General features: G+C 46.9%; 1 protein-coding gene across 2 annotated transcripts; it reads right to left on the bottom strand.

Moving 5' to 3' along the window:
- Positions 1 to 13: 13 nt before the first annotated feature.
- On the bottom strand, positions 14 to 23,314 carry LOC106563989 (forkhead box protein K1). 2 transcript variants are annotated; one of them, XR_014382263.1, is made up of 10 exons: positions 22,479 to 23,314; positions 19,783 to 19,995; positions 8,813 to 8,990; positions 8,547 to 8,693; positions 7,007 to 7,200; positions 5,985 to 6,163; positions 5,255 to 5,539; positions 3,249 to 3,428; positions 346 to 3,101; positions 14 to 292 (listed from the first exon to the last, which is right to left on the bottom strand). XR_014382263.1 is itself a non-coding variant. In XM_082967829.1 (9 exons), exons 1-9 carry the CDS (start codon positions 22,982 to 22,984, stop codon positions 2,878 to 2,880), a joined length of 2,106 nt encoding a protein of 701 aa, XP_082823955.1. In that variant the 5' UTR covers positions 22,985 to 23,314; the 3' UTR covers positions 14 to 2,877. The 2 variants fall into 2 exon arrangements, 1 of the variants encoding a protein (XP_082823955.1); XM_082967829.1 differs by having other exon boundaries at positions 14 to 3,101.
- Between the last annotated feature and the right edge of the window lie 3,126 nt (positions 23,315 to 26,440).

Below are 26,440 nucleotides of genomic sequence, written 5' to 3'. Positions count from 1 at the left end.
TGGACACAGCAGATCAATGAGAGAATTTTATTTGTGCTACAAATTTTAAAACAGATCAAACATTTAAAAATACATATACTTTTTCTTCTCCAAAAAAAAAGTAGGATTTAATAGAATACCAAAATACTTTCAGCAAAAAACATAACATGGTCTCAACCCACCTTTTAAACACCATGGTCTCAACCCACCTTGAAACACCATGGTCTCAACCCACCTTGAAACACCATGGTCTCAACCCACCTTGAAACACCATGGTCTCAACCCACCTTGAAACACCATGGTCTCAACCCACCTTGAAACACCATGGTCTCAACCCACCTTTTAAACACCATGGTCTCAACCCACCTTTTAAACACCATGGTCTCAACCCACCTTTAAACATAACACGGTCTCAACCCACCTTGAAATAGCTTTTGTTTAGCAGTGTTTTTATTTTTTTTATGTTGTTTTTTTGTGCAACAATCATAGATTTTATATAAAGACTTGTGATCAGCAGATGAGAAAATACCAAACGAGAAAAAAATAAAATAAAAAATAAACATTGTGAAGTGTTACAAAAATGGTGTCCTGATTAGTTAGAACAGACAAGCTAAAGCTGAGGAATAGAACCTACAGAACCTAGTACATTCTAATTCCATTAGTAGAACCCACCTCTGGACCAGCACTCTACTGCTGAGACTAGAACACTAGGGAGGGACAACTACTAGGCTACAGCAGACACTATAGACTAAAGAGTCAGAGAGAAGGTTAGAAACAGAGGGTGAGGAGTAAAACAGGACAGAATTAGAGAAAGAAAGGGAGAGTGTTAAATAAAAAAATGTTTAAAAAAAAAATCAGTTATAAATTGTAGCTGTGTAGTTATGTTGAGTTGGTCCCACCCTTCAATTCCCCTGACAAAAAGGTTGTTCCTGCTTACAGAGTATCACAGTCTTTTATTTTGTAACGTTGCAGGTAGAAGCGCGTTTCAGATCAGGACATGGTGTTTGTGACTGCAGGGAAGGGAGGTAGAAGTTATAACCTCCTGGAGGTCTGAAGTAGTGCACTATGTAGGGAACAGGATGCCATTAGGGAAGCAGACTTCCAGAAGGTTCTACCTTCTTCCCTGCAGTCAAACGCCATGTCCTGATCTGAAACGCGCTTCTCTCTAAAACGTTACAAAATAAAAAAAGTCCTGTTCTGAAGCAGTCTGCAATGTTACAAAATAAAAAAAAGTCTTCCTCCTTAACATTAAAAACATTCTTTAATGTCAAAAAGTAAAAGCTCCCTAGATAAACAACAACAAAAAACGATAGAAACATTTAAGGCTTTTTAAGGGATAAAATGATCATGATAATGCAATTTTTTTTTTAACTGTACACACACACACAGCTGAGACCCACACCTGGGTCACACACACAGCTGGGATCCACACCTGGGTCACACACACAGCTGAGCTCCACACCTGGGTCACACAGCTGAGATTCACACAGCTGGGATCCACACAGCTGGGATCCACACAGCTGGGATCCACACAGCTGGGACACACACTATAGCAGTGGTTCTCCAACCTCTCCTCGTGGACCCGAGCCATTTCACCATGTTGTTGTAGCTCACCTGATTCACATAATTAGTTGAATCAGGTGTGCTGTGTTCTGTGGGGCTCAGTTGGTAGAGCACGACAGAGTATTATAGTATAGTACAGTGTATTATAGCATTATAGTATAGTATACTACAGAGTTGTACAGAGTATTATAGTATGGTACAGAGTATTATAGTATAGTACAGAGTATTATAGTATCATAGTATAGTACAGAGTATTATAGTACAGTACAGAGTATTATAGTATAGTACAGAGTATTATAGTATAGTACAGAGTATTTGCAGTGTGTGTAGTTGACCCAGGTTAGAACTCAGCACCTTCTAATGATGAAATTAAAGAAACACAATCAGACCGTCTAAATTAGGTTAGCCTCCTCTCCTCTGCTACAGAGCAGGAGAACACACACCGGGTCCTGCAGGGCCCCTCTCCTCCCGCCTCTCCTCTGCTACAGAGCAGGAGAACACACACCGGGTCCTGCAGGGCCCCTCTCCTCCCGCCTCTCCTCTGCTACAGAGCAGGAGAACACACACACCGGGTCCTGCAGGGCCCCTCTCCTCCCTCCGCTACAGAGCAGGAGAACACACACACCGGGTCCTGCAGGGCCCCTCCTCTCCTGGGCCACAGTGTCTGCTGGTCCTTACCTCAAACCTTGGTCTGAAGCAGTACACTATGTAGGGAATAGGGTCCTGGTCTAAAGCAGTACACTATGTAGGGAATAGGGCTCTGGTCTAAAGCAGTACACTATGTAGGGAATAGGGCTCTGGTCTGAAGCAGTACACTATGTAGGGAATAGGGTCCTGGTCTAAAGCAGTACACTATGTAGGGAATAGGGCTCTGGTCTAAAGCAGTACACTATGTAGGGAATAGGGCTCTGGTCTAAAGCAGTACACTATGTAGGGAATAGGGCTCTGGTCTGAAGCAGTACACTATGTAGGGAATAGGGCTCTGGTCTAAAGCAGTACACTATGTAGGAAATAGGGTGCCATTTGGGATGCAAGCCTTTATCTACCTGGTGACACCTTGGGGTCGTGCGTCTCAAATGGCACTACAGAGGGCGATCTGGCGTCAGGGGTTAAAGGTCAGGGACAGGCTTATTGATCACTGGCAGTTATTAATAAATACCAATTATGGATGACTGATCAGTGAGAGTTCAGTGACAGCTATCAGTAGGAGGTTAGAGGTGAGGGATCAGAGGGTGAACCAGCAGACACTGGGACCCAGGGGTCAGACTGGTGAGATGGTTCACCCAGAGAGGCTCCTCCTCTAGACACCAGGTCAGGGGTTAGAGTTCAGCAGTTCTACTTCCTGTTGTCATGTGGCTGAGAACTCATGGCCACGATGACTGGCTGCTGCTGCTGAATGGGAGGAGCCGCCCCGTCCTCCTCCATCTTAGGCCTCTTAGCCTGGGGGTCGCCTGGCACTTCCGGCCCAACATCAGGCCCCGCGCTGGGCTGTCTGCTCACCAGGGCTGGGGGGGAGCTGGAGGCCTGGGCTGCCAGGATCTGGAGAGGGCTGGTCAGAGCTGGGGGTGGGGGTGGGAGGAAGGGGAGGAAGGAAGGACAGAGTCAATACAACACCATAATGAAACATAACTTACCATACATCAATGATATTAACATACCAACCATGTCAACAAAAACAATAACACTGGTTGCTAAGGTAGCCGTACCGTAAGGGTTGGCGACGCTGGTAGCCGTGGCGACGGCAGTGTGTTTGCCGTTCTGAGTGACAGGGCGGACAGGAAGTTGGTGCAGCCCCAGAGATAGGCCACGCCCCTCTGACCCCTGACCCCCCTGTTGAGCTCCCTCCAACGACTGGATCACTCGCTCCCTATTCTGCTGCTGCGCGTCTGGGGGAGAAATATAACACATATATATTAATATACACTGAACACCAATATAAAGCAACATGTAAAGTGTTGGTCCCACGTTTCATGAAGCTGAAATAAAAGATTCCAGAAATGTTTCATACGTACAAAAAAAGCTATAAAACGCACAAATTTGTTTTCATCGCTGTTAGTGAGCATTTCTCCTTTGTCAAGATAATCCATCCACCTGACAGGTGTGGCATATCAAGAAGCTGATTAAACAGCATGATCATTACACAGGTGCGCCTTGTGCTGGGGGCAATAAAAGGACACTAAAATGTGCTGTTTTGTTACATCACAATGCCACAGAAGTCTCAAGTTGAGAGAGCGTGCAATTGGCATGCTGACTGCAGGAATGTCCGCCAGAGCTGTTGCCAGAGAATTTAATGTTCATTTCTCTACCATAAGCCACCTCCAATGTGAGGAAGCCAGCCTCACAACTACAGGCCACGTGTAACCACGCCAGCCCAGGACCTCTTCACCTGTGGGATCGTCTGAGACCAGCCACCCGGACAGCTGATGGAACTGTAGGTTTGCACAACCAAAGAATTTCTGCACAAACTGTCCGAAACGGTCTCGGGGAAGCTCATCTGCGTGGTCGTCGTCCACACCAGGGTCTTGACCTGACTGCTGTTAGGCGTCGTAACCGACTTCAGTGGGCAGATGCTCACCTTCAATGGCCACAGGTATGCTGGAGAAGCCATCACTTCATGTTTCAGCATGATAATGTACGGCCCCATGTTACAAGGATCTGTACACAATTCCTGGAAGATGAAAATGTCCCAGTTCTTCCATGGCCTGCATACTTACCTTAAAAAAATGTCTGGTATCTGTGACCAACAGATGCATATCTGTATTCCCAGTCATGTGAAATCCATATATTAGGGCCTAATGATTTTATTTCAAATGACTAATTTCCTTATATGAACTGTAACTCAGTAAAATCTTTCAAATTGTTGCATATATAAATAGGAAAAAGTAGGTACTGGATTTTTTTATACACCTATTTACGTCCCCTTTTATTTTGGTGGCAACGAAAAGCCCGATTTTGAATAAAATCAAAATTGACTTTTTCCTTGCCACCAAAATAAAGGGGACATAAATAGGTGTATAAAATAATCCAGTACCGGCCATATTGACCTCATAAAAACAAACAGCAGCTGGAAAACAAAATGTGAAAAGAAAAGAAAGTACAAGACAATGTAAATATATATCTCTCATGTCTGGGGGAGAAATATATTGGAGATTACATTATTTTACTTAAAACTGCATTGTTAGTCACTGTAAGGTCTACACCTGTTGTATTCGGCGAATGTGACAAATACAATTTGATTTGACATGTCTGGGTGAGAAATATGTAGGACATACAGTGAAAGTATTCAGACCATATATATTCACATTTGCACAAATGCTTAAAAACGGTTTTCGCTTTCTCATTATGGGGTATTGTGATGTCATTATGGGGTATTGTGTGAAGATTGAGTATTTTTGTAATATATTTTTTAATCCATTTTAGAAAAAGGCTGTAACATAACAAAATGTGGAAAAAGTCAAGGGGTCTGAATACTTCCCAAAGGCACTGTTTATACACTTTATGCATCAGACACATAAGGAACCCTTGACCTTCAGCACAATACACTTGTGGAGATTTCAAAGGATTTGATTGGTGTAAGCAAAATTGTTTAAATTTCTACCTAGCCTATCAGAGGGCAAGGTAGAACTATTGCCATATTACCAGCACCGGTCAAATCCTCTCAGATTGTAGGGTCTAGAGGTCCATTTGGAATTGGGTCACAATCTAGCCGTACCTCTCTGCTCGCTGGTGCCCTCTGCTCCCTGCTGGCCAGCGCCGGTATTACCATGACTCTGCCCCCCGCCGGGGGTGAGGATGTACCCGTTTGGGGGGTGGGAGGCCGTAGCCGTGGTGACCAGACGGAGCATGGTGAGGGTGTTGGGGGGGCTCTGCAGCATGTGGAGGGTCTGTCCCCCAGCGACTCCGGGGCCTGAGAACAAGGTTAGGGGTTTACCCATCCCCGAGGGCAGGGGGTGGGGCGGGGCGGCCATGATCACAGGCTGGCCATGTACTGGAGAACCTGGACACAAACACGGTCTTTAGTTGTCTGAGCATCTGTAGATGTGTTCCTACCTGGGGAGCTCTGTATCTGGTGAGGAGGATAGTTTGTGGTGTAGATGTGTTCCTACCTGGGGAGCTCTGTATCTGGTGAGGAGGATAGTTTGTGGTGTAGATGTGTTCCTACCTGGGGAGCTCTGTATCTGGTGAGGAGGATAGTTTATGGTGTAGATGTGTTCCTACCTGGGGAGCTCTGTATCTGGTGAGGAGGATAGTTTATGGTGTAGATGTGTTCCTACCTGGGGAGCTCTGTATCTGGTGAGGAGGATAGTTTATGGTGTAGATGTGTTCCTACCTGGGGAGCTCTGTATCTGGTGAGGAGGATAGTTTATGGTGTAGATGTGTTCCTACCTGGGGAGCTCTGTATCTGGTGAGGAGGATAGTTTATGGTGTAGATGTGTTCCTACCTGGGGCGCTCTGTGTATATCTGTACTCTGGTACGGAGGCCAGTTTGTGAGCCAGGTCGTGATGGTGAGGGTGGTCGTGAGACAGAGGAGACCCCTCTCTAGAGAGACACTCTGGGGTCTGAAGACCACTGGAGGGAGGGGAGAGGAGACCCTGGTGGGTGGGGGAGGCTGGGGCACTCCTAGAGGGGGGGGGGGGGGGGAAGAGATGGTTAGGGCATTAACACACTGCAAACACGCCTCCCTCCAGTGAAACGCACGGCCCTCCAGTGAAACGCACCGCCCTCCAGTGAAACGCACCGCCCTCCAGTGAAACACACCGCCCACCAGTGAAACACACCGGCCTCCAGCACCGCCCTCCAGTAAAATGCACCACCCTCCAGCACCGCCCTCCAGCACCGCCCTCCAGTGAAACACACCGCCCTCCAGCACCGCCCTCCAGTGAAACACACCGCCCTCCAGCACCGCCCTCCAGTGAAACACACCGCCCTCCAGTGAAACACACCGCCCTCCAGCACCGCCCTCCAGTGAAACACACTCCTCTCAGACTGAGAATGGGACTTTTGAAAAGGTGAGAGCGAAGAGCAAACACGCACTCCAGGATTGTTTCAGACACACACCTTATTGCGAGCTAGATAGACTTACTTTGTTCTATCCAATCAAACGAGAGCAGAAGCAGAGAGGAGAGAGAGAGGAGAGAGTTAAACAGAGACAGAAAAACAGATTATAACTGTTGAACTGACAGAGGAGAGAGAGAGGAGAGAGTTAGACAGAAAGACAGATTATAACTGTTGAACTGACAGAGAGGAGAGAGAGAGGAGACAGTTAAACAGAGACAGAAAGACAGATTATAACTGTTGAACTGAGGGTTTACAAGTCACTACATCAAGGAGGGTCTGAAGAGAGGCTACTGTATAAGCAGGCTTTTACAACAACCCTGCACTAACACACCTGGTTCTACTAACCATTTGCTCTTCACGACCTTGATTAGCTAAAGGTGAGGGGTCTGATGTCAGGGGTCGTACCTGGATGAGAGTGGTCCGAACGGCGTGCGGAAGCAGGCCACGCCCCTCTGCCGTCTCTTCCTGAAGGCTTGTTCCACCAGCTTGCCCTCTGAGGCCGAGTCCACACGCCAGAAACTACCTTTCCCAGGCTCCTCCTGGCTACGAGCCACCTTCAGGAAGTAACGGTTCAGAGAAAGGTTGTGGCGGATCGAGTTCTGTTGGGAACAGAGGAAGGGGGGGATAATTGGTGATACTTCGGATTTTAAAACAAAACATTTTTTACTTTGGAGAGAGAATACAACATTCCATCAAAAACCTAGTTAACTGCAGATGACCTGGTAGTAGGGGGTAGGTGATGTGTCTAGTTACCTGGTAGTAGTGGTAGGTGATGTGTCTAGTTACCTGATAGTAGGGGGTAGGTGAGGTGTCTAGTTATCTGGTAGTAGTGGTAGGTGATGTGTCTAGTTACCTGGTAGTAGGGGTAGGTGATGTGTCTAGTTACCTGATAGTAGGGGGTAGGTGATGTGTCTAGTTATCTGGTAGTAGTGGTAGGTGATGTGTCTAGTTACCTGGTAGTAGGGGTAGGTGATGTGTCTAGTTACCTGGTAGTAGGGGGTAGGTGATGTGTCTAGTTACCTGGTAGTAGTGGTAGGTGATGTGTCTAGTTACCTGGTAGTAGGGGTAGGTGATGTGTCTAGTTACCTGGTAGTAGGGGTAGGTGATGTGTCTAGTTACCTGGTAGTAGGGGTAGGTGAGGTGTCTAGTTACCTGGTAGTAGGGGTAGGTGAGGTGTCTAGTTACCTGGTAGTAGGGGTAGGTGATGTGTCTAGTTACCTGGTAGTAGGGGTAGGTGATGTGTCTAGTTACCTGATAGTAGGGGTAGGTGATGTGTCTAGTTACCTGGTAGTAGGGGTAGGTGATGTGTCTAGTTACCTGGTAGTAGGGGTAGGTGATGTGTCTAGTTACCTGGTAGTAGGGGTAGGTGATGTGTCTAGTTACCTGGTAGTAGGGGTAGGTGATGTGTCTAGTTACCTGGTAGTAGGGGTAGGTGATGTGTCTAGTTACCTGGTAGTAGGGGTAGGTGATGTGTCTAGTTACCTGGTAGTAGGGGTAGGTGATGTGTCTAGTTACCTGGTAGTAGGGGTAGGTGATGTGTCTAGTTACCTGGTAGTAGGGGTAGGTGATGTGTCTAGTTACCTGGTAGTAGGGGTAGGTGATGTGTCTAGTTACCTGGTAGTAGTGGTAGGTGATGTGTCTAGTTACCTGGTAGTAGGGGTAGGTGATGTGTCTAGTTACCTGGTAGTAGGGGTAGGTGATGTGTCTAGTTACCTGATAGTAGTGGTAGGTGATGTGTCTAGTTACCTGATAGTAGTGGTAGGTGATGTGTCTAGTTACCTGGTAGTAGGGGTAGGTGATGTGTCTAGTTACCTGATAGTAGTGGGTAGGTGATGTGTCTAGTTACCTGATAGTAGTGGTAGGTGATGTGTCTAGTTACCTGATAGTAGTGGTAGGTGATGTGTCTAGTTACCTGATAGTAGTGGTATGTGATGTGTCTAGTTACCTGCCAGCCCTTGTCAGCAGTGCGATAGTAGGGATAGTGTTTGGTGATGTGTGTGTAGATTCCAGACAGGGTCAGCTGTCTGTCTGGTGCTGAAGAGATGGCCTGGACTATCAACTGGGCGTACGAGTAGGGAGGCTTAGATTCATCCTGGATAGGACAGGAGAGAGGGGTTAATACACACACACACACACACACACACACACACACACACACACACACACACACACACACACACACACACACACACACACACGAGTGAGGTATACCTTGGGGCTGTCTCCTCCGCCGGACTCTCCATGTTGCTCGGCAACGCCCCTCTGTTGCTCGGAGACAGCCTTGGCAGCGAACTCCGCAGCCAGCTGGAGGTCAGAGGTCACGTTGCGTCCGTAGCGATAACCCGATGACCCCGCACCCCTCGGACTGGCCGGGCACGAGTTAGGAACACTGGAGAGGAGGATGAAAGGAGGAAAGAGAGTAAGATCTACAATAGAATTCCACCTAACGGAATTGCGAATAGACCCATAATTTTTTTACTTAAAAATGTCAAAACAGAAACCATTGAGTTCAAAGTTTAACAAACCATTACAATCCTAGGACTACTTTTAACCATTTTACACTCAACATTTTACAAACACATGTACTGGAAGAACGTGCAGATGTACTGTACGCTGCCGGGCCCTACACCATGTTACCGATTCATTTATTTGGACCTTGGTGATATGTAATACTGAAAGAGGCCTCTGGGCGTCACCATAACCCCACAATATGAAAACACCACCATAGTATCACCACTAAAATAACCCCGCACTGTGCCAATAACACCACTAGACTACCCGCCCCACTAGACTACCCCAGTGTCAATAACACTACACCGTGCCAATAACACCACACCGTGCCAATAACACCACTAGACTACCCACCACTAGACTACCCACCCACTAGACTACCCCAGTGTCAATAACACTACACCGTGCCAATAACACTACACCGTGCCAATAACACCACACCGTGCCAATAACACCACTAGACTACCCACCACTAGACTACCCCCACTAGACTACCCGCCCCCACTAGACTACCCGCCCCCACTAGACTACCCGCCCCCACTAGACTACCCGCCCCCACTAGACTACCCCAGTTCCAATGACACCACTAGACTACCCACCACTAGACTACCCGCCCAACTAGACTACCCACCACTAGACTACCCCGGCCCCACTAGACTACCCACCACTAGACTACCCCAGTGCCAATAACCCCTACACAGTGCCAATAACCCCACACCGTGCCAATACCACCACCAGTTCAAAGTTCAAAGTTAAACAAACCATTACAATCCTAGGACTACTTTTAACCATTTTACATTGAACATTTTACACTGAACATTTTACAAAACACATGTACTGGAAGAACTGTGCAGATTTACTGTACGCTGCCCTACACTGTGTTACCGATTCATTTATTTGGACCTTGGTGATATGTAATACTGAAAGAGGCCTCTGGGTGTCACCATAACCCCACAATATGAAAACACAACCATACTATCGCCACTAAAATAACCCCACACTGTGCCAATAACACCACTAGACTATTCGCCCCACTAGACTACCCGCCCCACTAGACTACCCGCCCCACTAGACTACCCCAGTACCAATAACACCACTAGACTACCCGCCCCACTAGACTACCCGCCCCACTAGACTACCCGGCCCCACTAGACTACCCGCCCCCACTAGACTACCCCAGTACCAATAACACCACTAGACTACCCGCCCCACTAGACTACCCGCCCCACTAGACGACCCCAGTACCAATAACACCACTAGACTACCCGCCCTACTAGACTACCCCGCCCCACTAGACTACCCCGCCCCACTAGACTACCCCGCCCCACTAGACTACCCCGCCCCACTATACTACCCGTGTCAATAACACCACACCGTGCCAATAACACCACTAGACAACCCGCCCCACTAGACTACCGGCCCCACTAGACTACCCCAGTACCAATAACACCACTAGACTACCCGCCCCACTAGACTACCCGCCCCACTAGACTACCCCAGTGCCAATAACACCACTAGACTACCCGGCCCCACTAGACTACCCCAGTACCAATAACACCACTAGACTACCCACCACTATACTACCCGCCCCCACTAGACTACCCGCCCCACTAGCCTACCCCAGTGCCAATAACACCACTAGACTACCCACCACTAGACTACCCGCCCCACTAGACTACCCACCACTAGACTACCCCAGTGCCAATAACACCACTAGACTACCCGCCCCACTAGACTACCCGCCCCCACTAGACTACCCCGCCCCACTAGACTACCCCGCCCCACTAGACTACCCCGCCCCACTAGACTACCCCGCCCCCACTAGACTACCCGCCCAACTAGACTACCCCAGTACCAATAACACCACTAGACTACCCGCCCCACTAGACTACCCGCCCCACTAGACTACCCGCCCCACTAGACTACCCCAGTGCCAATAACACCACTAGACTACCCGGCCCCACTAGACTACCAGCCCCCACTAGACTACCCGCCCCCACTAGACTACCCGTCCCCACTAGACTACCCCAGTACCAATAACACCACTAGACTACCCACCACTATACTACCCGCCCCACTAGACTACCCGCCCCACTAGACTACCCGCCCCACTAGACTACCCCAGTGCCAATAACACCACTAGACTACCCGCCCCCACTAGACTACCCGCCCCCACTAGACTACCCGCCCCCACTAGACTACCCCAGTACCGATAACACCACTAGACTACCCACCACTATACTACCCGCCCCACTAGACTACCCGCCCCACTAGACTACCCCAGTGCCAATAACACCACTAGATTACCCACCACTAGACTACCCGCCCCACTAGACTACCCACCACTAGACTACCCACCACTAGACTACCCCAGTGCCAATAACACCACTAGACTACCCGCCCCCACTAGACTACCCCGCCCCACTACACTACCCCGCCCCACTAGACTACCCCGCCCCACTAGACTACCCCGCCCCACTAGACTACCCGCCCCCACTAGACTACCCGCCCCCACTAGACTACCCCAGTACCAATAACACCACTAGACTACCCGCCCCACTAGACTACCCGCCCCACTAGACTACCCCAGTGCCAATAACACCACTAGACTACCCACCACTATACTACCCGCCCCACTAGACAACCCGCCCCACTAGACTACCCTCCCCACTAGACTACCCCAGTGCCAATAACACCACTAGACTACCCCAGTGCCAATAACACCACTAGACTACCCGCCCCACTAGACTACCCGCCCCCACTAGACTACCCCGCCCCACTAGACTACCCCGCCCCACTAGACTACCCCGCCCCCACTAGACTACCCCGCCCCCACTAGACTACCCGCCCAACTAGACTACCCCAGTACCAATAACACCACTAGACTACCCGCCCCACTAGACTACCCGCCCCACTAGACTACCCGCCCCACTAGACTACCCCAGTGCCAATAACACCACTAGACTACCCGGCCCCACTAGACTACCAGCCCCCACTAGACTACCCGCCCCCACTAGACTACCCGTCCCCACTAGACTACCCCAGTACCAATAACACCACTAGACTACCCACCACTATACTACCCGCCCCACTAGACTACCCGCCCCACTAGACTACCCGCCCCACTAGACTACCCCAGTGCCAATAACACCACTAGACTACCCGCCCCCACTAGACTACCCGCCCCCACTAGACTACCCGCCCCCACTAGACTACCCCAGTACCGATAACACCACTAGACTACCCACCACTATACTACCCGCCCCACTAGACTACCCGCCCCACTAGACTACCCCAGTGCCAATAACACCACTAGATTACCCACCACTAGACTACCCGCCCCACTAGACTACCCACCACTAGACTACCCACCACTAGACTACCCCAGTGCCAATAACACCACTAGACTACCCGCCCCCACTAGACTACCCCGCCCCACTACACTACCCCGCCCCACTAGACTACCCCGCCCCACTAGACTACCCCGCCCCACTAGACTACCCCAGTGCCAATAACACCACTAGACTACCCACCACTAGACTACCCGCCCCACTAGACTACCCGCCCCACGAGACTACCCGCCCCACGAGACTACCCGCCCCACGAGACTACCCCAGTGCCAATAACACCACTAGACTACCCACCACTAGACTACCCGCCCCACTAGACTACCCACCACTAGACTACCCACCACTAGACTACCCCAGTGCCAATAACACCACTAGACTACCCGCCCCCACTAGACTACCCGCCCCCACTAGACTACCCGCCCCCACTAGACTACCCGCCCCCACTAGACTACCCCAGTACCAATGACACCACTAGACTACCCACCACTAGACTACCCGCCCCACTAGACTACCCACCACTAGACTACCCCGGCCCCACTAGACTACCCACCACTAGACTACCCCAGTGCCAATAACCCCTACACCGTGCCAATAACCCCACACCGTGCCAATACCACCACCAGTTCAAAGTTCAAAGTTAAACAAACCATTACAATCCTAGGACTACTTTTAACCATTTTACATTGAACATTTTACACTGAACATTTTACAAAACACATGTACTGGAAGAACTGTGCAGATTTACTGTACGCTGCCCTACACTGTGTTACCGATTCATTTATTTGGACCTTGGTGATATGTAATACTGAAAGAGGCCTCTGGGTGTCACCATAACCCCACAATATGAAAACACCACCATACTATCGCCACTAAAATAACCCCACACTGTGCCAATAACACCACTAGACTACCCGCCGCACTAGACTACCCGCCCCACTAGACTACCCGCCCCACTAGACTACCCGCCCCACTAGACTACCCGCCCCACTAGACTACCCCAGTACCAATAACACCACTAGACTACCCGCCCCACTAGACTACCCGCCCCACTAGACTACCCGCCCCACTAGACTACCCCGCCCCACTAGACTACCCCAGTGTCAATAACACCACACCGTGCCAATAACACCACTAGACTACCCGCACCACTAGACTACCCGCCCCACTAGACTACCCCGCCCCACTAGACTACCCCAGTGTCAATAACACCACTAGACTACCCGCCCCACTAGACTACCCGCCCCACTAGACTACCCCAGTACCAATAACACCACTAGACTACCCGCCCCACTAGACTACCCGCCCCACTAGACTACCCGCCCCACTAGACTACCCCAGTACCAATAACACCACTAGACTACCCACCACTAGACTACCCGCCCCACTAGACTACCCGCCCCACTAGACTACCCCAGTACCAATAACACCACTAGACTACCCGCCCCACTAGACTACCCGCCCCACTAGACTACCCGGCCCCACTAGACTACCCGGCCCCACTAGACTACCCCAGTACCAATAACACCACTAGACTACCCGCCCCACTAGACTACCCGCCCCACTAGACTACCCCAGTGCCAATAACACCACTAGACTACCGGCCCCACTAGACTACCCGGCCCCACTAGACTACCCGGCCCCACTAGACTACCCGGCCCCACTAGACTACCCGCCCCCACTAGACTACCCCAGTACCAATAACACCACTAGACTACCCGCCCCACTAGACTACCCGCCCCACTAGACTACCCCAGTGCCAATAACACCACTAGACTACCGGCCCCACTAGACTACCCGCCCCCACTAGACTACCCGCCCCCACTAGACTACCCGCCCCCACTAGACTACCCCAGTACCAATAACACCACTAGACTACCCCGCCCCACTAGACTACCCACTAGACTACCCCGCCCCACTAGACTACCCCGCCCCACTAGACTACCCCAGTGCCAATAACACCACTAGACTACCCACCACTAGACTACCCGCCCCACTAGACTACCCACCACTAGACTACCCCAGTGCCAATAACACCACTAGACTACCCGCCCCCACTACACCGTGCCAATAACCCCACACCGTGCCAATACCACCACTATACTACCACCACATGGTGACACCACCACTATAACACTGAGCTTGAAATGAACTTGTTATCCACCTCTCCTTCAGACAGTAGGACTTTATGTTTTACACATCACCTGCCCCTTTTTTACTTCCCCCCAAAAAGAGGTCTGTAACACCATGTGCCAAAACGGAGTCTGTAAATGGTGTTGTATGATGCAAGGAACAACTTCACTAAATAACCTGCATTATTATCACTGGTATTGACAATGGAAAGCTGCTGCTGTCTGATCCCATGTATTATACACCATCTCCTGCTGCTGCTGTCTGATCCCATGTATTATACACCATCTCCTGCTGCTGCTGTCTGATCCCATGTATTATACACCATCTCCTGCTGCTGCTGTCTGATCCCATGTATTATACACCATCTCCTGCTGCTGCTGTCTGATCCCATGTATTATACACCATCTCCTGCTGCTGCTGTCTGATCCCATGTATTATACACCATCTCCTGCTGCTGCTGTCTGATCCCATGTATTATACACCATCTCCTGCTGCTGCTGTCTGATCCCATGTATTATACACCATCTCCTGCTGCTGCTGTCTGATCCCATGTATTATACCCCATCTCTGCTGCTGCTGTCTGATCCCATGTATTATACACCATCTCCTGCTGCTGCTGTCTGATCCCATGTATTATACACCATCTCCTGCTGCTGCTGTCTGATCCCATGTATTATACACCATCTCCTGCTGCTGCTGTCTGATCCCATGTATTATACACCATCTCCTGCTGCTGCTGTCTGATCCCATGTATTATACACCATCTCCTGCTGCTGCTGTCTGATCCCATGTATTATACACCATCTCCTGCTGCTGCTGTCTGATCCCATGTATTATACACCATCTCCTGCTGCTGCTGTCTGATCCCATGTATTATACACCATCTCCTGCTGCTGCTGTCTGATCCCATGTATTATACACCATCTCCTGCTGCTGCTGTCTGATCCCATGTATTATACACCATCTCCTACTGCTGCTGTCTGATCCCATGTATTATACACCATCTCCTACTGCTGCTGTCTGATCCCATGTATTATACACCATCTCCTCTGCTGCTGTCTGATCCCATGTATTATACACCATCTCCTACTATCTGATCCCATGTATTATACACCACCTCCTACTGCTGTCTGATCTCATGTATTATACACCACCTCCTGCCATTGGGGCCTTGAGCAAGGCACTTAACAACACCCCGCCCCAGAGTTAAACACTGCTCTGATTGGCTGCTGTATAAAACGACGTATAAAACACATGTGGTCCGTCAACCCTCCATCTGGAGAGATACTGGGTGTGCAGGCTTTTGGTCCAACCCTGCTCAAACACACCAGTCAGCTTATCAAGGTTCCTGTTGAGCAGCTGATATTTTACAACGTGATTGTGTTAGAGCAGGGCTGGAGTAAAAGCCTGCACCCCCAGCAGCTGGAATCTCCTGGAGAATGGTTGGCCACCCTGCAACATTACATTTATAACCAAATACTGTGAGTGGCCCAGCCAGAGCCCGGACTTGAACCGGATCAAACATCTCTGGAGAGACCTGAAAATAGCTGTGCAGCGACGCTCCCCATCCAACCTGACAGGGGTTGAGAGGATCTGCAGAGAAGAATGAGAGAAACTCCCCAAATACAGGTGTGCCAAGCTTGTAGAGTCATACCAAGAAGACTTGAGGCTGTCATCGATGCCAAAGCTGCTTCAACAAAGTACTGAGGAAAGGGTCTGAATACTTACGTAAATGTTTTTTTTTTTTTGCAAGCATTTCTAAAAACCTGTTTTCCCTTTGTCATTATGGGGTATTGTGTGTAGATTGATGGAAAAAAATGATTTAATCCGATTTAGAATAAGGCTTTAACGTTAACAAAATGTGTAAAAGGTCAAGTGGTTTGAATACTTTCTGAAGGCACTGTATATCCCTACTTTACAGTGGAAAGATCCCAAGACCACACACACACAGGCCCCTCCTCTGGGCAGTAAAGTAAACACTGGTTTCCAGGGGAGAGAGTGTGTTTGTTTTGGCTCAGAAGCTGTAGTGTGTATGTGCGTTTGCAGGTGGTTCAAACAAAAGAAGAGGAAGGAGAGATGAAGAAGAAGAGTGAAAGACGTATGAAAGGAGAGAGAAAGAAAATAGACAGGAAAAGTTAGATAAAACTCAAATCAAACTGTACAACTATAGAACTCCAATCAAACAACCGTAGAACTAACTGGAACTATAGAGCTATATTCAAACAACTGTAGAACTAACTGGAACTATAGAGCTATATTCAAAACAACGGTAGAACTAACTGGAACTATAGAGCTATATTCAAAACAACCGTAGAACTAACTGGAACTATAGAGCTATATTCAAAACAACGGTAGAACTAACTGGAACTATAGAACTATATTCAAACAACCGTAGAACTAACTGGAACTATAGAGCTATATCAAACAACCGTAGAACTAACTGGAACTATAGAGCTATAATCAAAACAACTGTAGAACTAACTGGAACTATAGAGCTATAATCAAAACAACGGTAGAACTAACTGGAACTATAGAGCTATATTCAAAACAACCGTAGAACTAACTGGAACTATAGAGCTATATTCAAAACAACCGTAGAACTAACTGGAACTATAGAACTATATTCAACAACAACTCGTAGAACTAACTGGAACTATAGAGCTATATTCAAACAACTGTAGAACTAACTGGAACTATAGAGCTATATTCAAAACAACGGTAGAACTAACTGGAACTATAGAACTATATTCAAAACAACCGTAGAACTAACTGGAACTATAGAACTATATTCAAACAACCGTAGAACTAACTGGAACTATAGAGCTATATCAAACAACCGTAGAACTAACTGGAACTATAGAGCTATATCAAAACAACGGTAGAACTAACTGGAACTATAGAGCTATAATCAAAACAACGGTAGAACTAACTGGAACTATAGAGCTATAATCAAAACAACGGTAGAACTAACTGGAACTATAGAGCTATAATCAAAACAACGGTAGAACTAACTGGAACTATAGAGCTATAATCAAAACAACGGTAGAACTAACTGGAACTATAGAGCTATAACAAAACAACCGTAGAACTAACTGGAACTATAGAGCTATAATCAAAACAACGGTAGAACTAACTGGAACTATAGAGCTATAATCAAAACAACGGTAGAACTAACTGGAGCTATAGAGCTATAATCAAAACAACCGTAGAACTAACTGGAACTATAGAACTATATTCAAACAACCGTAGAACTAACTGGAACTATAGAGCTATAATCAAACAACCCTAAAACTAACTGGAACTATAATCAAACAACCGTAAAACTAACTGGAACTATAGAGCTATAATCAAAACAACGGTAGAACTAACTGGAACTATAGAGCTATATTCAAAACAACGGTAGAACTAACTGGAACTATAGAGCTATAATCAAAACAACGGTAGAACTAACTGGAACTATAGAGCTATAATCAAAACAACGGTAGAACTAACTGGAACTATAGAGCTATAATCAAAACAACGGTAGAACTAAATGGAACTATAGAGCTATAATCAAAACAACCGTAGAACTAACTGGAACTATAATCAAAACAACCGTAGAACTAACTGGAGCAGTACAGCTCTACAACTAGAGCAGTGGTTCCAGATCTTTTAACTGTTCCACCAACTGATTTTTGCTCTGCCCTGAGATTTTAGGCCCATGGTCCCATGAGTCTTCTCAAGTACCTCCTGTGGATAGGCCAAGTACCACCAGAGGTCCTAGTACCCCTGGATGGGAAACACTGAACTAGAGAACAGTTAAAACTCCAATCAAACAACCTTAGAACTAACTGGAACGGAAAAACTGTAGAACTATGTAAACAGGTTTAGAACTGTGGAACCTCCAAACTACACAACTGTAGAACTATGTAAATAGGTTTAGAACTGTGGAACCTCCAAACTACACAACTGTAGAACTATGTAAATAGGTTTAGAACTGTGGAATCTCCAAACTACACAACTGTAGAACTATGTAAATAGGTTTAGAACTGTGGAATCTCCAAACTACACAACTGTAGAACTAGAGAGTGGTAATTAACAGGGTTGTAACCCCTGACAGCTAACCTCTCAACCTTTTCTTCACTCATGCATTTTCTTTAATAAATCAATGTCTTTTTTCAGAACCTTATCTTTGCTACAAAACGACAGCACACACACACCCCGCCCCCTTCTCTCACTACACATCCCTCCTCTTCTCCGTCTCTCTCCCCCCTCCTCTCCCCCCCAACAGTGTCAGCATGAGAACTGCCAAGGAGAGGGGGAGGTTAGGGGAGAATATAAAAACACAGTATAAACCTGTCCAACTAGATCAGTGGCTCCTATTACCATGTGAAGGTCCAATGGTGTTGTTTTGAGAGTGTGTGTATGTTGTGTGTGTGTGTGTGTGTGTGTGTATGTGTTACTTGTTGTGGGGTGGTGTTACAGTAGCTAAAGTAGCAAGCCTGAAAAAGGCCACAGTGCGATAGGAGCGAGGGAAGGGGTGTGTGTATGGTGTGTGTGTGTGTATGGGGGAGTGTGTGAGTGTGTGTATGGGAGAGTGAGTGAGTGTGTGTGTGTGGGGGGGCCTAAGGGGGAGCTCTGAAAAGGAAACCAGTGAGTGGAGAGCAGGAGGAAAAACACACAGGCCCAGGCGGAAAAAAACCTGAGGTTGGACCAATCAGGAGCCTACTAGCGGCTGCCGTGCCATATATGGCTTGTGTACACATACTATGACACCAGAGGGCCCACGTGGTGCAGGACAACACACACACCACCAGGGGGAGACAGACACACAGGGAATATGCTGGAATACTTCCTCTCTTTCCAGGGGTTTTTTCTGACTCAAATAGTATTGGGCGAGTGTTTTCATGTGCCTATGTCCAAACAGTAAAGAAAATAATAATAAATATATATAATTTTTCAGAACGGAGAAATGTTTTCATTGTAAAATTAAACGACTAAAACCAGATATAAAGTACGTAGAAAAGATAGAGCTATATATTGAAATAAGATCATGTTTGAGAACTAACAATCACCAAAATAAAACTAGACAATCAGGGAGAATCTGAAATTCCCCGAATTACGGTGTCATGGCATGAGCCTCCACTAAAGCCAATGCAGAGATTCTGAACGTGTGTGTGTGTGAGCAGACGTGTTGGTGCGTCTCCTCACCTGAGGGTCCCCGTCGGAGAGGGCAGCGGGCTGACCAGGTGTCGCAGGTCATCATGGTGCATTGTGGGAATGCTGATCTTGAGGGGGGAGATGTGGGGGAGGAGGGTGAGGCGGGGCGGGGGAGACCGCTGCTCCTCCTCTCTCAACTCCTCCCCAGACAACAGAGAGGAGAACTGGATTTTTATCACTGTACTGGGGAACCTGAACACACATCTAGGAGAGGAGAGGAGAGAGGGAAGAAGACAGATGGTGTTGTTTAATTCACTATATGTTACAGTTACTAGACATCCCTTCATTAGAACACTTCCTACTCCTGCTAGTGCAGGCTTAGGTTCCAACCCAGCAATAAGTTAACCTCTACAGAATCGGTGGGTCCCCCATGGGACGGTTGAGCTAACGTAGGCTAATGTGATTAGCATGAGGTTGTAAGTAAGAAGAACATTTCCCAGGACATAGACATATCTGATATTGTCAGAAAGCTTAAATTTGTGTTTATCTAACTGCACTGTCCAATTTACAGTAGCTGTTACAGTGAAAGAATGCCATGCTATTGTTTGAGGAGAATGCAAAGTTATGAACTTCAAAATGTATTAAACCAATTAGGCACATTTGGGCAGTCTTGATACAACATCTTGAACAGAAATGCCATGGTTCATTGGATCAGTCTAAAACTGTGCACATGGCCTTCTGCCATTTAGTGGCCAAAATCTAAATTGCGCTTAAAGTCCTAAGTTAGATAAATGGCCTCTCTCTTGTATTTCAAATATGGTACAGAAAAAACAACTAATGTGTTATATTCTTCTACATTCATTTCACATTTCCACAAACTTCAAAGTGTTTCCTTTCAAATGGTATGAAGAATATGCATATCCTTGCTTCAGGTCCTGAGCGACAGGCAGTTAGATTTGGGAATGTCATTTTAGGCGAAAATTGAAGAAGAAAAAAAAGAAAAAGAAAAGAGGGGCGGATCCTTTTAACACACCTGGTTACAGGACTCCAGACTAACATTTTCCCCTGGTGGTACTGGTGCCTCTAAGTTCTTCAGTTGGTGGCACCAGGTTAGTATATAGACAGAGACAGGCAGGCAGACTTTTGCACACACACAGACAGACAAATAGTTCCGTTGGCAGCTGTACCTGCCTCACACCTAATTTTTTAAAACACACATACCTGGGTAAGAATAGCAGCTATTCCTGTTCTCCTTTCAAAATGTGTGTGTGATTGGAAAGGAGGAGATACATCTCTAATTGATGCGATTCATTGAATGATTTTAGATGACATCAAAATTAAGAATCCTATTCCTCATTACAAAAACAAAACAGTATTGTCATCTGTGTGATCAGCTGACGCTTGGCACTGCGGCACGGTGATCTTAGGCTTGTGTGCGGCTGCTCAGCCATGGAAACCCTTCATGAAGCTCCTGATGAACAGTTCTTGTGACATTGCTTCCAGAGGCAGTTTGGAACTCGGTAGTGAGTGTTGCAACGGAGGACAGACAACAACAAACAATGTAAGCGCTGTGCGCTTCAGTGGTCCCTTCCTGTGAGCTTGGGCTCCCGAGTGGCGCAGTGGTCTAAGGCACTGCATCTCAGTGCTGGAGGCGTCACTACAGACCCTGGTTCGATTCCATGCTGTATCACAACCAGCTGTGATTGGGAGTCCAATAGGACGGTGCACAATTGGCCCAGAGTTGTCCAGGTTAGGGTTTGGCAGTCATTGTAAATTAGAATTTGTTCTTAATTGACTTGCCTAGTTAAATAATGATGAAATGAATAACATTTAAAAATTGTGTCCTACCACTTCGAGGCTGAGCCGTTGTTGCTCTTAGACGTTTCCACTTCCCAATAACAGCACTTATATTTGACTGGGGCAGCTCTAGCAGGGCAGAAATTTTACAAACTGACTTGTTGGAAAGGGTGCATCCTATGACGGTGCCACATTGAAAGTCACTAAGCTCTTCACTAAGGTCATTCTACTGTAATGTTTGTCTATGGAGATTGCATGGCTGTGTGTTCGATTATTACACACCTGTCAGCAACGGGTGTGGCTGAAATAAACGAATCCACTAATTTGAGGGGGTGTCCACATACTTTTGGCCATGTATTATTAATTTATATATTAACCCCTTCATAGATATTTTTTGGGGGGGATAATGTGTTTTTTTTATTTTTTATTACTTGCTATGTATTAGTGCCCTGTTGGAGCTAGAAACACGTATTTTGCTGCACCTGCGAATCTGTATACCCGACCAATAAACTTTTATTTGATAGGATAGCAAATAGCCGTCATGCTGACTTGAGTGACTGTTTACATTCTGTGTTTACGGGACGCAATGTCGCCACCACCGTCCGTCAAACCACTAAGATACAGTGAGTAGCTAGCTAACACAAGTTAATTCTAAATGTGGCTAATGTTTCAGTTTAGTTACACTGTGCAGTCTCCTAAAGACCTTCCATAAGACTGTTCACGTCTGCAATGGATTCACTTTAGCTAACAATTAGTTAGTATCTTCCCAATGTAGGTAACAAGTTAGGAGACTCTGGCTATATTTTTCAATGTCGGTTCTCAATGCGAATGTATTGAGTAGACAACAAGTTAGCTTGCTAACGTACAGTAGCCAGCTAGATGTGAATGTGGCAGGTGTTTGTTTATGTAGTTAGCTTAACATAACTAGCATGCTAATGTTGCTAACTTACTCTCGGGGCAGTTGCAGGGGTGGCGCGCCTCTCCTTTGGAACACGCCGTCCACGAATACCCCGTTCTTGCCGAGACAGCGCAACGAAAACCCGCACGGCTCCTCGAAGGTGATCTGGAGGTGCCGCCGAGAGATGAAGCTGGAGTGGCCCATGTTTATGTCCACGGAGCCGTGCGACGAGTTACGGCCTACAGTCACTGTCCGCTGCCGCATGACGAAATCAAAGTCCCGGCCTTCGAGCCTGGCCAGGGCCCGAGGAGGAGACGCGAGGCGAGGAGGCATTGCGCAGCCCCGGCTCAGCACCGAAGAGCCCGAGAAGGTGAAATTGGGAGGGTATGCGGGTGAGGTCACCCCGACTCGAACAGGGCTGCACGGGGCAGATTGCAAGGCCAGTAGGGCTCGAGCTCCGGTGTCGTCCCGAAAGTCTGCCATCTTCTTTTCGGGGGGGGGTGGGGGGGTGAATACAAACACACTCTCGACTCTCAGACACACAGGTCCCAGTAACATGAAGGGTTATTGGACAGGCCGCTCACTAGCTCTGTCGCTGTGGGAGAGAGACAGAAACAACATGGATTCTGGCCGCGGCGAAGACCCGGGGCGAATGAGGAGTGTGATCCGGAAATGGAGTTAGTTCGGAAAAGTTGTCTCGACCCCTCGGTCCAATAACACCGATAAGAGAAGCTGTAAACATCACACTGTTGCTGCTTAATAAATAAACCCCCATCCTATAACCCACTAGGGCTATTTATTTGTAGCATTGTTCAAGACCAGAATTACCGGACTAGGCCAATAGTATGGTATATTGAAGATGTTTGGCATATTATAATCATATTTATCAATATTATTTTAAGATTCAAAAATCGTTTTTTTTGTCTATTTGTTTCTAAACAGGAAAAGGAAGCTTTGGACGAGAGAGGGTTAATGCTCGTTTCCAGGAACCGGACGACACGTGCGTGACATATGGCACTGGTTCCGGGCCAGAATGAGAAATGTTTTTAATTTGAGCGGATTACTTGTTTGGTCACTGCTATCCCCGACTGTTTGTTCGTAATATGAAGGTGCACTTTTCACTGTGTGAAGGAGATGAACTTCGTGACCAGAGATTCTCAACACTGTGTTTATAAACGCGGAAAGTACAAGAGAACTGGAAAGTGTGGAGAGTGGATCAGTAGTTTGGAATGGGACCAGGCGAGCTACCACCCTGACGAAAAAAAGATTGCAGTCAGTGCAGTATAACTGTAGTTAAAGTGAAGTCTAACTGCAGTATGTTGCAAATACTGCGTACAAAATAACACTGTTAAATACAGTAATTTTACTGCATACAAAATACCACAGTTGACTGATGTTACTGCACTTTTACTGCAGTTTCAAACTAATATTTGTTGTTGTTGTAAGGGCAGCGCTGTGTATTTACATCCACACGAGGGCGGTATTGGGATCGGAAACGAAACGTACGTGGATGACCAAGTCTTGACACTACAATGAGGCTTAACTGAAGAAATTACAAATATGTATTAATCAATCAATATATATATTGATTGTGTGTGTGTGTGTGTGTGTGTGTGTGTGTGTGTGTGTGTGTGTGTGTATATTTTTTTAACAATGTTAAGTGAGAATGGACATTGGTCTGAAGCCCCAAAAAAGATAGGAAATTAACATGAGCATCACAATGCCTCTTCCACCCATGCTCTACCAAGGGTTTTCCAGCACAACAGCTTTGACATACTACATACTATGTTGGCCTTCCCTGTGCCTCAGTTGGTAGAGCATGGTCTTTGCAACACCAGGGTTGTGGGTTCAATTCCCATGGGGGGCCAGCACAAAAAGAAATGCATGGAATGTATGCATTCACTACTGTAAGTCGCTCTGGAAAAGAGCGTCTGCTAAAATGTAAAAAATGTTTTCTACTTTAAAACAATGTGTAGGCAGGTTGCTTAGGATTCAAAACCTTCTCAAACAGCCTAATTCATACTCTTAGTGGAGGTGCTTCCACAATAGTGTGATTTGTACAGTAAGATATTATCCCATTATGTTACCTTTTCATGCTTTTTTTGAAATTCAATGAAAGCAAGTTTTGCTTTTATACTTACTCTGAACAAAAATATAAACGCATTATGTAACAATTTCTAAGATTTTACTGAGTTACAGGAAATCAATCAATTGAAATAAATAAATTAGGCCCTTATCAAGGGATTTCACATGACTGGGAATACATATTTTTTTTTTTTTTTAAGTAGGCGCGTGGATCAGAAAACCAGTCAGTATCTGGTGTGACCACCGTTTGCCTCATGTAACACAACACATCTCCTTCGAATAGAGTTAATCAGGCTGTTGATGGTGGCCTGTGGAATGTTGTCCCGCTCCTCTTCAATGGCTTTGCGAAGTTTCTGGATATTGCCGGGAACTGGAACACGCTGTCGTACACATCGATCCAGAGCATCACAAACATGCTCAATGGGTGACATGTCTGGTGAGTATGCAGGCCATGGAAGAACTGGGACAGTTTCCAGGAATTGTGTACAGATCCTTGCAACATGGGGCCGTGCATTTGTAACGGTGTAGGTTCCGTCCCTCTCTTCGCCCCAACCTGGGCTCAAACCAGGGACCCTTGCACACATCAACAACTGACACCCCACGAAGCATCGTTACCCATCGCGCCACAAAAGCCGCAGCCCTTGCAACGCAAGGGGAAACCCTACTTCAAGTCTCAGAGCGAGTAACGTCACTGATTGAAATGCTATTAGCGCGCACCACCGCTAACTAACTAGCCATTTCACATTGGTTACACATTATCATGCCGAAACATGAGGTGATGGCGGCGGATGAATGGCGTGACAATGGGCCTCAGGATCTCGTCATGGTATCTCTGTGCATTCAAAATTCCATCGATAATATGCGATTGTGTAGCGTGTGCCTGCCCATTCCATAACCACACCACCACCGTAGGGTACTCTGTTCACCTGCATGACCTTGTAGATTGTCAAGAGATATTTTCATAACTCCTGATACAAACACTGTAACAAATTACAAACTGCTGAGAAACATCTACAAAATACAAAGTCATTAGACAAGTACAACACTCATGAGAGAAAATTATAGACATATTTACAAATCTGAAAGTGGATAGGTGCTCTAAACCCTTGAATACAAAACTTCCGCTGCAAATGTCCTAAGTAATGCAGTACACAGCTCCAGTAAAAGATCACACACGTCCTCATTTATAAATGGTAGTATAAATAGGAAAACAGGTGGGAGAACTCACAGATTTGGAAACAGAACATACATTTTAAGTATTGATAGTGTGCGAAGTAGTGTGTTTACTGTGTGCGTTTGAATTGGCATAAGTCGTTGGAATTTCTCCATGACAAGCGCATTCCCACAATCCCCCACTCTGCCATAAAGCACTGTGTCCCTAGGCAGTACCGTAGTGATGGCTGCTGCATCTCACAGATGAGGGCAAAGATCTCTTCCTCGAGAATCTGAGAGCTGGTCTCTCCTCCGTTCTAGCAAGACACGCACAGTAGTACACACACCACACTCACTGACATTTGCCTGCCACTCCACAAACCTAAAGACTCTTTTTAAGAGTCACTTAATACATGGAAATAAGTGTGTGTGTGTTGGGGAAGGGGAAGGGGAAGGGGGATGTCAAAACAGTAAATTAAGAATTGTCAAAATGTGTCCTCCAGGAGGCGACCCCACAATGTTCAGATACACAGGCGGTACCTCTAGCCCTACAATACAAACCTTGTTCTTAAAACACTGATTTCGACAGACCATTTAAATGCACAGTCCTGAAGTGTTTGTTTAAAAAGGATTTCGTTTGTTTATTCCTCTTGCTTGGTTAAAATACAATTAGTCTAAAACAGTTGATTTGTTGAAAACAGATTAATTTAATCAAGTAGCTAAACAAGTTAGCAATCATGTCATTTTCTCAGGGCTGCCAATTATTTAAGAAAGCTT

The sequence above is a fragment of the Salmo salar genome, chromosome 02 (assembly GCF_965601325.2).
Source record: "Salmo salar chromosome 02, fSalSal1, whole genome shotgun sequence".
NCBI lineage: Eukaryota > Metazoa > Chordata > Actinopteri > Salmoniformes > Salmonidae > Salmo > Salmo salar.
Note: the sequence above shows the minus strand (reverse complement) of the source record. Positions and strands in the feature narration are given on the sequence as shown.

What these genes read in the sequence shown, in the direction of transcription:
- LOC106563989 (XM_082967829.1), bottom strand. Translation starts at nt 22,984, where the DNA reads ATGTTACTGGGACCTGTGTGTCTGAGAGTCGAGAGTGTGTTTGTATTC. An exon ending in CTGCTGACAAGGGCTGGCAG is followed by an intron (nt 7,201 to 8,546) that starts GTAACTAGACAC and finishes TGTTCCCAACAG; the next exon opens with AACTCGATCCGCCACAACCT. An exon ending in TTCGGACCACTCTCATCCAG is followed by an intron (nt 6,164 to 7,006) that starts GTACGACCCCTG and finishes CCCCCCCTCTAG; the next exon opens with GAGTGCCCCAGCCTCCCCCA.